Source organism: Stegastes partitus, unplaced genomic scaffold (genome assembly GCF_000690725.1).
Source record: "Stegastes partitus isolate 25-593 unplaced genomic scaffold, Stegastes_partitus-1.0.2 Scaffold1059, whole genome shotgun sequence".
Classification (NCBI taxonomy): Eukaryota; Metazoa; Chordata; class Actinopteri; family Pomacentridae; genus Stegastes; species Stegastes partitus.
In genome coordinates, this window is record NW_007578790.1 from 239,105 (window position 1) to 254,085 (window position 14,981).

Here is a 14,981-nt window from a genome sequence, read left to right on the forward strand (position 1 = left end):
CAGCCGACAGAAAAACAATCGAGTTGGAACAAAACCAGCGTAAATCGTTAGCGTGCTGCAAATGTCTGTAGAAACAGAAGCCGCCACATCCAGCAGGTCTTCAGTCACTCATGCTGAGTGTTGTCTCAACAGCCGCTCCAGTCAATCTAAAGATCAGATTTCTGGTCGCCACAACACAATTTGGTTTTCAGCGAGCAGCTTTCAGAGGAGTCCTTCCCCCGTCTCTGTTCATTTACTCTCCGTCTCCCCCCTACAACCTAAAAATCACATCTTCCTCCAGACCTTCACCTGTCTGCTTTCATCAGGGGACGCTCCTCACCTGGAAGGACAGTCACCTGGGAGAAGAAGAAGAAGACGACGAGGAGGACGACTGCTGCTGCTGCTGCGATTCGTACAAATTCAAAGCAGCTGAATTTACAAGAACACACGAAGCATCGGTTTATAAAAAACACAACAACTATGAATCACTGTCAAGAGCTCGTAGGAGGTTTTTTTTTGGCGTACGATGAGAACGGCGTCTAAAATAAACCTCCTCACACTCACAGGAAGGTAAACAATCAGGAGACACTATCAGAGCTGCAGCTAACGTCTTATCAACGAGCTGATGACTCCCACAGAGGAACAAATACCTCAAAGTCCTGAACCAGAGCAGAGATAAAACCATCGAGCCCCTTTCAGACGTCTTTTCTGTCAATCTGAGGGCGTCGGACCCACACATGTTTCTGGATCACGCTAACGGTTAGCATGCAGGTTCAACAGGAGCCAGACGGTAAAACCAAAGAGATGAAGGAGAACTTCTGTTGACTTGACAGTGAAACAGCATCCTGACAGCCGTAAAGCCTGACCGACCCCGACCCCGACCCCGACCCCGACCTGTCAGATGAGTGGTTCAAGGACTGTTGGAAAGTTCAGACTCCCACAATTCTCTCTGGTTTTTTAAGCAACTTTTTAAAGACAATCCCTCGTCTTGGAGTTCAGAGGGTTTACTGTGAACCCCGGTCCTGACGACCCTGTCCTCTATAAGCTTGTCGTCACATTAGCTTTCGTCTTCATCTCCTTGAACTGCTCGTGTTTGGTTGATGTGTCTGGATGAAGCCGTGAAGAATATTAACGTGAAACTAAGACTCACGTCCGAATGTCGTCACCTCAACGGGCCGATGGAGCAGAAAAGGAACGGATACAACGGCCAAAGACTCTGTAGGGAATCTGTCAAAACCTGTGAACCATCTTTTAAAACATCTGAAACATACTGGTGCCTAAATGTAGTGATACGATGAAGTCCTGGGTTGAGATTTCACTGGAATCCCTGTTTGACTGAACGCTGTGTGCAACACTCAGAGGTGTGAATACGTGAGTGAAAGACGTGGTGTCGGTGTGAACCCACTCACCCTGGGCTGCCAGTTCTCGTACTGCTTCTGCAGGTTTGCCCCGATGGTCTCCAGGGCCTTCTGTGGACTCATGGACAGAGGATCTGTTCAGGCAAACACAAGAACGTAAACCGTCAGTCAAAACAGTCCAAACTGAGCAAAAACCCGACACAAAGTCGACCCGGAGCCGACCAACCGGACGTATAATCACCAAGACGTGTCGTGTGTGCACAAACGAGTCGCGGTTTATTGTTTCGGCATCAAAAGAATGTTGTTTTTATTTTATTAAATCAGAAGCAGGTTCTGGAAAAACAGCAGCAGCCCCTCAAGTTGAAATATTGATGAGAGTAAATCAATACGGCATGAAGAATAGCAGAATATAGATGGAGGACGGATCAAATTGTGCTCGGCCGGCAGAGAGGAATGTATCGGCGGGTTAGCGGGAAACGCTGATACGGAAAGATCCGACGAACGAGGCCGCGATTGATGAATCGAATTTAAACTGAAAAATGTGATTTAATACTTCGTTTAACGACTTTAAGGATTTAAAGTTTTGAACCATTTTAACCAAAACACAACATGCAGTCGTTTCTTCACCTTTATAAAAACTGTTCACATCCTCTTTGCAAGTTTTCCCCTTTTGTTGCTTTTAAAAATTGAATCATGGCTTCAACTTAAATTTGGCTTTTATTGACAATTTACCTCAAAAAGACTCTCTGGTAAACAAATCTTCCCTCAAGTCACTGCTGCTGAGAAACATCCCCATGATGCTGCCACCACCGTGCTTCATCATGACGCCACCACCATGCTTCATCATGATGATGCCACCACCGTGCTTCGCTGTGGGGTTGGTGTTGGCCAAAAGGGGCAATTGTGGACTCATCAGACCAAAGAACCTTCTTCCAGAAATTTAATATGAGCCTTTCTTTTTTCCAACAGCGTGTCTCTTTGCCTCTTTCTCACATAAAGCTTTGGCTTTTGAAGAACAGGCAGCAGATGCTGTATGAACAAAAAGTTAACTTGACCAGGATTCAATGTTGAAAAGCAATAAAAAGGAGAAAACCTTCCAGAGTGGTGTGAATGCGTCGTACAGACCCTGTAATGCTTCTGTTTACCTTCTGTGAACATGTCACCGCTTCCTGCTGTGGCGCAAACTGAGAAGAAGTTTATGAGGAAAGTTTTGAAACCAGCACACACACAGTGGGCACTGAAGCCCAGACGTGAACCTTTCACCTGTGTGTGGCTCAAGGATGTCTCTGAGACTAAACAACTGTTGTTGGAGCATCACTTAATATTCTCAAACACCGTCTCAAAGACCAGGCGGCAGGTCTGCAGCGTCCTCAGAAGCTGCTGAGAAACTTTCAGGAGACTTTCAGAGCTCTGCTCCGTCTTTAATGTGCCTTCCTGACTCCTAGCAGTGAAGCAGGTCTCCAGGGAGCTGAGGTTCCCATTCAATGGAGATGGTTCCCTTTGTTTTTGTCCTGTGTGGTTCTTGTGGGGACAGACGGCTCCATCCCGACGTGACTGAGGCCTGTGAAGCTCCCGTGGGAGAAAACATCCCTAAATGCTGCAGAGCAAAGTTTCTCCGCTGAGTAAAGTCGCTCTGCGCGGTACGACACAAATGAGCTGTTTGCATATTTGCAGCTTTACCAAACGAGGATAAGAATCTACAGGAATGCTGGCGGTTTGGGGATCTTCTGCTAAAACGCTGCTATTTAGAGCATGTTAGCATGACGACTTAAAAACGTGACCTCGTGACGCCTCAACCGATGAGTCTGATGTTGAGTGTTTTGGGCAGCTAGCGGCCAACGTGGACGCCAACAGCATGGTGGTGGTTTTCAGCAGCTACAGGATGGAAAGGTTTGGCCACACATCAACGGATGGAAAGTTATGAGGAACAAAATGCTAGCTTAGGCTAACAGCTAGACTTGCTTTCTGACCCACAACCATTCCCAAAGACCGATTTATTAAATATACGGTTGATCAAAACGTCACCAGACTGCGAACATACAAATCAAAAACTGGGTCCGATTTAAATCTGGTTTAAATCTATTATTATTTAAATGAAAGTGTTTCCGTGGTGCAGCGACACTTTGCTCCCAGAGCTCCTGCAACAGTCGTTACGCCACCTGGAGGTCTCGTTATCCGTGATTAACCTGCGTCCAAAAAAAACCCGACCCTTCAACTTGAATTTCATTTTGGGGACGAGGAGGAAGTCACCGGGAGACAGATTCAACATTTCTCCCATTACTTGTTATTTAACAAGTACTATTTGGGTGGAATAAACCTTAAAAACTACAAAAACCTGGAGCGAAAGAAGCTGTTTGGGTGGAATAAACTTATAATATTCTACGTGTTTGAAAGGAAAATAGTATTATGGGTGGAATGAACCTTTAAAACTATTAGTGCTTGAACAGAAAGTAATATTTTGGGTGGAAAGAAACCAATGAAATTATAATTACTTGGACAGAAAGTAGTAATTTAGGTGAAATACACCTTGAAAACTATAAATACTGGGACAGGAAGTCGTATTTATGGAGGAATAAACCTTTAAATCCATAGCGTGTTCGTCATTTGGGTGGAACCGCCGTGCTTCATCATGATGCTGCTAATAGATTTTCTCCAGTAAATTCCTGAGAAAATCTTTTTATCTTTACAAATTCACAAGTCTATTAGGACCATCTCTTGACATGTGTGGCGGTTTGCTGGTTCACTCACCGATCCAACACTCGAGTCGGGCGCAGGGCGACGTCTTGACCACGTCCGGGGGGTCGACTCCCACGTTGAGGCACAACACCAGGGCGACGCTCACCGTCTTCATCTGTCGGAGACACACCCAACACAACATCATTAAAAACAAGAAAGCACATTAAATGTTCCATTAGACGAACCGGGCCGAGCGACGGCGTTCAGGTCCGTCCGGGGAGTTTTTCCCGTAAACGCAGGTTAAGTGTTTCAGTCGGGGGAAACCCTTCAGCAGCTCCACAGAAGGAGACGTTCACTTTCCCTCCACAGATTCCAGGAACATTAAATCCAATCATGGACTTCAGTCAGTGTTGATACTTACTGATCGTATTCAGTGGCTGGCCTGGTTCTTTTCCATTTACCTGCTTGTTATTATGACTATTTTTGCTGTTATGCTATATTTAATACTTGTTTTTATCGTAAAACACCAGCAGCTTTTCCTTTACGGTATCGTGCTGGAAGTGAGATCATCAGCTTGAAAGCCATGTTATCTTAAAAAAAAAAAAAATTTTTTAAATTATCATCAGATGTTTAACGATCTTTGAACTAATCAGGTGTGATTGTGGGTGGTGTTGTGGAACATTAACCAAATCTGAGCCTGAAATCAACATATTTCATTAAAATCACTGAAAACAAACTGTTTGCATGAACCACATTCTGTAAAAAACAAATTCTGCACTGGTCACACGACAGAAATTTGGCACATTTTCGGCTGAACTCCGGGCTGTGTACACAGAATCAAATAAAGTAGTAAAATGTTTTTAGGATGTGGAGCCTCCAGTTTTTGTTGCTGGCACTTGGAAAAATGTTCTTTATGTTTTTTTGCAATTTTTGTGAAATAAACAATCAAAGAAATTCAACTTTCAATTTCATTTCTTGAAATAAATTATAAAAAACAAATTAAAAGTGGAAATAAAAGAAGAATAAATTAAATAAAAAATAAGTATCGTGGCAATATCAATCAAAAATGAATCCATAAAAGAAAAAGCAAATACAAGCAGAAATATAAAGACAAATATAAAAAAAAAAAAATAAAAAAAATTATTAGTTTTTTTACAATTTATTTATTGATATTTTTTTCAATTATTTTAATTTTAATTTATTTTAATTTTTTTATAATGTCGCTTGAAAAGCAACATCATAAAATAATAATAATAAATAAATAAATAAAAATGAAATAAAATAATAAAAAAAATACATTTAAAAAATACTAAAAATAAATAATTTTAAAAAATATTTTTTTAAAATATGAATAATAATAAAATAATAACAATAAAATAAAAAAACATAAAAAACAATCTACTTTTTTAAAATTAAAATTTAAAAAATAAATGATCTAAATTTTAAAATAAATATAAATAATTATTATTATTTTATTTTATTTATTTGTCTTTATATTTCAACTTTTATTTGCCTTTTTAATATCGCTTTATATTGCCACATTACTTACTGTTTATTTTATTTATTCTTCTTTCTATTTCCACTTTTATTTGATTATTCTTTTATTGATCTCTTTTTGTAATTTGGCGCTCCCACTCCTCCATAGCAGAGGCTGTCTCCGGTATAAATAAAAGCTGGAATAAGAAACAGCCCATCAGGTGAGAAAGCCCAACGCAGAGCAACAGGCGGCGGACGCTGAACCACCATTGATCCATGAGCCGGGCGGCCAGTCCTGACAAACACTAACACGCCGGCTCGATCAGGCCTCCTCCGGTCCAAATTAAACACTGCAGCAGCGGCGAGAAATCACTCCTCCTTCCCCTCAGCGCCTCAGAAACACTTTCCTTTGTGTGCCGGGCTCTGTGACACGTCGCGGCCTCGTGCTGCAGCTGTAATGAGCCTGAACTGGGATCTCCAAGGACTCACGCTGACAAAAACCCGACGATTGGCGGCACAAACTCCTCACATCACCGCAGCAGCGCTGCTACAGTCTGCAGCTGCATCCATCAGGCCTGAAGACAACTTCTCCATCACCACGAATCTCAGCACAAATCTGACCAGATCCTGCACCAGAGAGGCTCAGTTTATGTCGCTAACAACGCCGTCATATGCAAACAGATACTGACCCACACGAGGCCTCACATACCTTGTAAATAAGAACTAAACTAAAAATCGTACTTTAGATGAAATACTTGAACAGAAACTCGTATTTTGGGCGTAATAAACCGTTAAACCTCTACATACTTGTACAGAAAGTAGTTTTTCTCATGAAATAATCTCATAAAACCATCATTTGTTAGTTGGACAGTACTATTTGGGTGGAAAAACCTTTAAAACTATGTGCTTGGACAGAAAGTAGTATTTTACATGAAATACAGAAAATCGTATTTTTGGTTGAAATAAGCCTTTAAATTTACAAGTATCTGGGCATAAACTAGTAGTTTGGGTGGGAAAAAAGCCAAAAGTAGAATCTTTTGGGTGAAATAAACCCTTAAAACTAGAAGTACTGAGACAGAAAGTAGTACTTCGAATGTAATAAACCTTTAAATCCGTAATTTGTTGGTTAGAAAGTACTATTTGGGTGGGGAAAAAAATCTTTAAAACTGGAAGTACTTGAACAGAAAGTAGTATTTCAAATGGAATAATCCCCTAAACCTATAATTTCTTAGTTAGAAAGTACTATTTGGGTGGAATAAACCATTAAAACTATACATACGTGGACAGAAAGTTGCTTCTGTTGGGTAAAATAAACCGTTAAAAATGTAAGTACCTGGAGAGAAACTAGTATTTTAGGTGGAAGAAAAACCCTCAAACTGGAAGTACTTTAGTGGACAGCAGTGTTTTGGTTGGAATGAACCTTCAAAACAAGCACTTGGACAGGAAGTTGTTTTTTTTTGGGTAGAACAATCCTTTAAAACCATCAGAAAACCACTTCTGGATGATTTATCGACTTCACAGGATGCCTTAATGTTCCTCTACATGAGCTGAAGATGTTTAGAACCTGGATCCAGTCTCTGAAGACGTCAATAAAACTCTGATTTTAACTCTAGTTTCTACGACAAACACCTGAACAGGAAAAGCCGACGGTGGATCCTTCACTGCTTCATTAACGAGGACTTTAACCCGTCAAGCGTCTGTTTTTCCTCCCGAGGTGACGAAACGTCGAAACGGAGACGAAAGAAATCAATGCTGAGCTCTGACCGGGTTATTATTTAGTTCTGTCGTCCGTTAATAATCTGTCACGATCGGTCATGTTTATGGACATATCAGAGGATAAGAAGAATCTGCACTGTAAAAAAAATACATGAAAACTAGTCTAATACTATTATGTTGAAAACTGTAAAATAAACAAAATAAATTATTATTTATTTATTTATTTTACAATACATCTAAAGAGTAAAATTAACACATTACTATTTATATAAAATAAAAAGCTGCTCCGTTTATTTTACTCGATGTTTTCACCAATTTAACAAAACAAGTCAGATCTGTAAATGTGAGGAAAAAAAAAAAAAAACCTGTAGATTTTTGATGTGGACAATATTTAGAATATTTGTTTATGACTTTACTAGTTTACTAGTTAATATCTGTAATTTAACAGTTTGAACAATTACCAGTTATTTTACTTTTTTCCAGTTTTGCTAAAATTTAAAACACGTTATTATTTTAAAGCCTCACAGTTAAAACTCTTGCAGTAGTTTTAAGTTACATTCCTGCTTTATTTGAGCTGTTTTATTCATATTGCAGTATGTTTTCCAGCCACAGAGGAAACTCTCCAGAATAAACCCTTAAAAAGCTTTTCCTGTCGCCGCCTGACTGAAGCTGAATCTCCATATTTTCTGCACAAAAAAAGGAACAGACTCAGTCTGCATTAATTATGCAGCTGTGGTGAATCCTCCTGCAGGCGAAATGGAAATTCTAGAAACCTGTTCAGTCGGTCGGTGGGATGACGGAGCCTCAGCCGGCAGGAAACCTCAGAGTTCTGCTTGTTAGGAAGCTGTGAAGTTCTGAAGAAAACGACGCGTCTGTCAAGTGGTGACAACAGCGTCCAAACCGTCCAACACCGTCCAACACCGTCCAACACCATCCAACACCCTCCAAACCGTCCAACACCGCCCAACACTGTCCAACACCGTCCAACCATCCCACACCGTCTAAACCGTCCAACACCGTCTAAACCGTCCAAACCGTCCAACACCGTCTAAACCGTCCAACACCGTCCAAACCGTCCAAACCGTCCAACACCGTCCAAACCATTCAACACTGTCCAGCCATCCAACACCACCGAACGCCGTCAAAACCATCCAACCGACCAACACCATCTAAACCGTCCATCTTCAAGATCGACGCTTGTGAAGCTGCAGAATCCTAATTTAAAGCAAAACCCTGGAGCTTCCTGACAACAGTCGACTCTAAGCTTAGATCTGGTGTTTTTTCATAATACGTTTATTAGGAGGCTGATGCTTTAATTAGACATTTGGAATAAAGTCGTGTTTTTATTAAACATGACGGAGCATTTTCAGGGTTCAGCGGATCAACGTAGTGAGAAATGTGTCTTTTTAAAGAACACAACGGTGCTGTAGTGGTGCTTCAGTGTGTTCTAGTGTGTTCTGGTGTGTTCTGGTTTGTCGTACTTTAAAAGTTTAACGAGGAATAGAAGATTCTCGGGTAACTTCTCCATCTCTGTGCGGCTCCTGGACTCAGCAGGACCTTGTTAAAGCGTCCGACCCGAGTCGTGAATCAAAGCCAGACAGAACTCGAGTGCCCGAGTGTCCTCTCGGTTCCAATTAGCGGCGGATGAACCACCTGCAGCTTCCCGCTGAGCCACCGTTCTGCTGGAATCGGGTCAGGCGGCGCCGCTGGAGCCTCGTCTGCTCTCGTTTAGCAAAGAAAAGGTTTTTATGTGAAGCATCACCTGTAATTAAATATTACTGTACGTGTTTTGTAGCTTTAAAAGCATCCTGACACGGGGCGGTGCTCCTCTTCTAGTGTTTTATTGTTTTTATAGCTAATGTTTGGTTGCTTTTATGTCATTTAGTTGCATTATTTTAAGTTTTATTGTCGTTTTCTAATGTTTTACTGTCTTTTGGGGTTTTTTATGTTTAATGTTTAACTGCTTTTGCTCATGTTTTATTGTCTTTATATAACTTTGTTGTCACCGTTGTCAACAGCTCAAGTGTCAAATAAACAAACGACATCATTGAGTTTCCTGTTCTTACGTCTCCACTTCCTGCGCCGCCGTGCTGCTCGCTGACCTTCCACCGCTCGCCTCCATCACCTGCCTGAGCGACCAGGACCTACTGAGCGCGTGCAGAGCGTTGGCGGCGGCGGCAGGAAGACGCCTCCCCGCCGAGCCAGGCGGAGGAGGGCTGTTATTGTGAAGGTAATTAGGCTTCCTCCCCGCCACAATAAAGGTCAGTGTGTTAGTGGGGCTCAGCGGGACAGGACTTGGCCTTTTCCTGCGAGTCTGAACCTGCTTCTCGAGTTTTCTGCTCGGATTCACACACGTGCTCCGGTTACGGCGAGATAATGAACCGAGGCTCGATTACAGGGGCGCCGCGAGGAGGCGTGACATTTCAAAATAAGATCACGTTTGGGTGAACAAACGATGCATGTGGCTGAAAAACAAGCAATGTCCAGAACCTGTAAATAACGTCTAATATCTGTAAAATAATTGTATTTTTAACTGATTTAAATTCAGTAAAACCTTCTGATTTTAGTTATTTGTAAACATGTCGTCATTATTTACAGTTTTGGGGTTTTTTTGTCTATTTTTTTTACAGTCAACATGTAAATATTTGCTCTACACGTCACACAGGACATTCATACTTATAGTTAATCTGACACTTGTTGTGCGTTTTATATTTTCTTACTGTTTATTCTTACTCGGTGTATTTATCTGTCTCTGCGGTCGTTCTGCTGGAACAACCTGAACGTCTCCTCTGGGATTCATCAAGCATTTCATTTCAACAAAAATCTATAAATGAAAATCCAATAAAGTGAATGATTCCCTGGATCCCCTTTAAGCAAACCTCTCATTCACTCATTCACTCATTCATTCATTCATTCATTCATTCATTTAATGTATTTCTCTATATTCTCTATCTGCAGCTGTCCAGCGGCTCCTGAACGCATCGTGTGTCAGAAACATTTACGTTTAAAAATTCACATCAAACGTTTTGCTTTCACTGGATTCTGTAAAAAAATAAAAATTCTACTTCATTTGACTTAAATTCAAAGAAATTTTTTCAGTTGAGCTGCAGACTGATGGAAACCAATGAAAAACAGTAAAATATCTGTAACATGTGAAGTCACCGTCTGTGTTTCTGGTGTTGGTTCCAGGTTTATATAAAACTAATAATAAAGAAATGAAAAGCCCACAGTGAGTACAAACGCTCAGTTCAGACGGTCAGACGCTAAATATTCTCGTATCAAACACACAAATCGTGACCAAACATTAAAATAACAAAACATTAAAATAACAAAATCAATCAGACAAACTCGACTTAACAAAGTTATGTTATTGAATAAAGTCAAATCTCTTCCATGATGTATTTACTGTTTAATGGTTTATTGTCATTTCTAATGTTTCACTGTCATTTTTTTAACATTGAATTGGGTTTTTGATGTTTTATCGTCTTTATTTTACTAATTTGTCGTCTTCTTTAAGGTTTTATTGTCATTTCTAATGTTTAATGGAGGCTTTTTAAAACTTTTATTAGCTTTTTTAATGTTTTATTACATCTATTTGAATGATTTATCATCTTTTCTAACTTTTCATGGTCTTTTTCTAATCTTTTATTGGCTTTTTTTTAATGTTTTATTGCATTTATTTTAATGATTTATCTCCTTTTCAAATGTTTTATTGTCATTTCTAATGTTTTATTGTTTTTTTCAATATGTTATTGCATTTATTTGACTGATTTATTGTCTCTTCCAATGTTTTATTGGATTTTTAAAAATGTTTTACTGTCTTTTTCTAATGTTTTATTATCTTTTTAAATATTTTATCACATTTATTTTAATGATTTATCGTCTTTTCTGATGTTTTCCATCATGTCTTCCGCTGCTCGCCGCCTTCAGCCGGAGCTTCGACTCCGACGGCGTCTCAGGACCGGTTTCACCAGAACACGAGGCTTACAGGTAAACCCGCCTCCTCCTCCTCCCCGGCCGCCGACACCCGGCGCTCGGCGGGTTTCACGGGACGAGCCGTAAAGATTTTCCTCCTCCTTCATCCTTCAAAGATCGGGAGGCTTTTCTGGCACAACGATCTGGAGTCCCCCGACGCTCGGCTCAGGACCCGAATGATGGGAAAGTCGATGAAGGCTCGAGTCGACCTGCTGCGTCTGGACCGCCTGACAGGAGGCGGGTTCGGGCCACTTATCCAATCTGGAGCGTTTGTTTAAGAAAAGCAGGACGACAGAAGAAGAAGAAGCAACACATCCGCTCATGTACGTCTTTATTCTCCTCGGCATCGACGGCGGCGCCGCGGGAGAAGACATTTAAATCTAAAACCACACAACAAAGACGCAGGTCGGCCCGGGAGGAACCGGATCACGGTCTGCCCTTTAACGTACAACAGCAGAGACGGCAGCGAGACGTTTTAATCCGACGTCCGCCGAGAGAAAAGTGGTGTTACTGTCACGGCAGGTAAAATGTCAGAGAAACCCCGAGGTCGCTTCTTATCTTAACACTCAGACACGCCTCAGTTTGTTTGTTTAACTGGTTTTCACAGATTTCTCCTGTTTGGTTGAATAAAAACGTGTTAATGTTTTAAATCACACAATAAAAGTTTGAATTTAAACGTTAACTGATGCTTTTTTTGGTTCAACCGAAAAAAAAAACAGTATTTTTACAAACGGTACTTCGTTCTTTTACAACATTCGTCCACAGAATGAGACTATTTTCAGAATTATTTTACAGATAATTAAAATTTAAGGGAAAAAATGTGGTAAATAATTTTTTAAACTGCTATTTATTAGATTTTCCCAGTTTTGAACAATAATCTTTTTAGAATATAAAATTACAGATAATATCTAATTAAATTACGGGAAAAAAGCTTTAATTTACATGTTAACTGCTGCACATTGAAAATAATTGTACAGAAGCAGGTCGAAACTGTTCACATCTGTATTTTCACAAAGTAAAATTATTTTTAACAGTGTTTAAATCAGTAAATATGTTATTTTACAGATCTTATGAAGGAAAAATAATAATTTTAACAATTTGAAACTGCTGTTTTGCTATTTTGCTGGACTATATATAACATCCAGTAAAAAAAAACTTTAATTTATATGTTGAGCGCCCACAGGTGGTTCCTCGTGTTATACATATTTTACTATTTACATTTCAATTCGTTTCCATTTGTGTAAACGCAGTTCAACAGAAAAAAAGTTCCTCTATTTTTAGTGAAATGACTCCTGGTTGCAGCCGAGCCGATGACGGCTTCACGGCTGCACCGAGGAACGCAGAATTATTTGTTTTTTACAGAATCTAGTGAAAGCAAAGCGTTTGTTTGTTGTGAATTTTTAAATGAGACGTAAAGTGATTTAGATTCGTTTTCTATTTCTGACAGAAACGCATCTTAGACACGATGCGTTCAAGAGCCAATGAAAAAAAGCGATTAATCTCCACTCTATAGCTGTTTACCTACATATATACGTTTTTATTTATTCCCGTACTGCCTCCTCTCCGCTCGCTGTAAACGCTGCCTGCAGTTCAGCCGAGACGTGACCGTTGATTGCAGGTGAGTCACGAACATGAATTTTCGTGTTTTTACATCGTCTGGTTCGAGCAGCGTCGCATAAAGTACAAATAAAAGTTGCAGCATTTGCGTTTTCCTGGAACAGATCCATCGTTTAACGAGTTTAGCGCCGTTTATTGGACTGAAATGTGAAGTCTGAAGCATCACGACGGGTTAAGTCACGTTTTTTGGCATCTCGCAGAGAAACAACAGCAGAACGGTTTGATGATGAAAGTCATGAGAGAACACCAGGCGGCTGCGTAACCCAATCAAAGCAAAGCGGGTCAGGAGTTCTGGAGACCAGAAGAAGAGCTTCCCGGCTGTGAACAAAGCAGCGTCTGACCCAGAACAAGCCGCCGGTTCATCGGCACTAAACCGAAGGAAGCAAAATGAGACGTGATGCAGGTATCGCTGCACCTCGTCCAATCATCTCTGGATCCTCCTCCTCCGTTTTCCTCCACAGTCCCACTTTAAGCCGCGATGAGAGAACGAGCGACGGAGCAGCAGATCCGAACCTCGCCGAGTCCTTTTGTTCGGCGTAATTGGCGACCGTCCTCCTCTCATTACGGCACTCGGGGGGATTTTCCTTCTGCACGCTTTAAACGACACTCGATTCATCCGTTTGTTCGGCTGAATGGAGGCTGTTGAAGCAGCACAGAGGCCACGAGTTAGGAAGACGATTACAATAAAGTGCTGAAAACTCAAAACTCAGCCGTTCAACTGTATGAGCTGCATCCTCTAAAGAGTCTAAAAAGGGAAATTCTGCATCCGTTTGTGCATTTCTCACAGGGAGGTTGTGCAAATTATAAATCAAGAAGAAAAGCTGTTTGCTGGTGGAGTGGACGTTTATCGGGATGTGGGGAGAAGTTGTGGAAACGTCCAGATGAGGATTTAAAGACGAGCACAACGAGAAAACGTTTGCTTGTTTTGTGATCTTCTTTTTTTGCCTTTATATCACGGCACGTTGGAAATAAATGAGAAATTAAAGAGTTTTATAGTTGCTGCAGTTTTAAATCTAAGAAACTTCTCACCAGAAACCCGACAGAACATCTCAAATCTACAAAGTGCCCACCGGGTTTAAGCAATCCTGGAAGATTAAACAGTGACTCTGCGTGCTTTAGATAACTCACTACTGTACTACTACTGACGCTGCGTAAACTGGAGTCCAGCGTTTTCCGTCTTTGGCAGAATCTGTTCGAGCAAACTGTTTGTTTTTACAGTTTCCGGCTGATAAATTGTGTGATTTTAGTGATTTTTTCCGGAAAAATCTCGTTCATCGGAGCCTAGAACTGTCTAAAAACAGAACTGTCTGATATTCCGACAGTCCTTGAACTCATCGTGTTCGACTTTTGGTTCCGTTAGAAAAACGAATCCGATCAAAGCTTAAAATCACATTTTAATCGCTTTATTCAACGTTTAAAAATTTACTAGAAAAAAACCCAAAAATTCAGCTGCAACCAACCGTCACGATAATTCAGAGGCTGCGTCCGATTGTTCCTTAAATTAGCCGATTTCGCCCACAACGGACTTCCTGATTGTGTCGTCACGTCACCTACCGCTGCTCCTGTTGCCTAGCAACCGCCGAATTTTCATCCCGAGGACAAGACGTCATCATTTTAACACAGTTTGTGATTAAAATGGATCCTGAAATTTTTGTTCTTGATGTTCTTCTGGACACTTGAAGAACTCGACTGTGCGCTCCAAAGTGTTCACAGCTTGTTTAAATTTGTCAACATTCACACCAACACGAACTTAGAACGTTATAAAATCGCCACGATCTCAGTAAAATACAACTCAAACACCGAAGCTGTGCGACTGGAAGGTGTAGATTTAAACTGCAGCCACGTAAACAAACTGTAGGTGTTTAAAGTCTGTTGGTTCTTAACATTTGTGTCGTTCGTAGGGCAGGAAGACACGGCCAAAAACATTTAGCACCGCATAAATAACAATATAACTGACGACAGACAAAATACATAGAAACTGCACAACTTTATTGGTGCAAATTTTAAAAAAAGAACAATATTCGGGCGAATATTCGGATCTCAAATTTGCTATGCGGACAGAATCACAACAACCGACTATTCCGATATCCAGGTCCAGCCCTACTGTGTCGGCCGCCGCCATGCGTCTCGCTCCATGTGCATGAGACCAGACGGAAACAACGGCACTGCAGGTTTCACTCAAAT

General features: G+C 40.7%; 1 protein-coding gene across 1 annotated transcript in view; it reads right to left on the minus strand.

The window, feature by feature from the left end:
- Nucleotides 1–14,981, minus strand: part of rptor (regulatory associated protein of MTOR, complex 1) — a 202,978-nt gene that overhangs the window by 176,026 nt on the left and 11,971 nt on the right. Inside the window, exons 3-4 of the mRNA XM_008295570.1 lie at nt 4,086–4,188; nt 1,389–1,471 (exon numbers count right to left, since the gene is read on the minus strand). Of these exons, the coding sequence (XP_008293792.1) occupies nt 1,389–1,471; nt 4,086–4,188 (186 nt within the window). The remainder of the gene's footprint in view (nt 1–1,388; nt 1,472–4,085; nt 4,189–14,981) is intronic.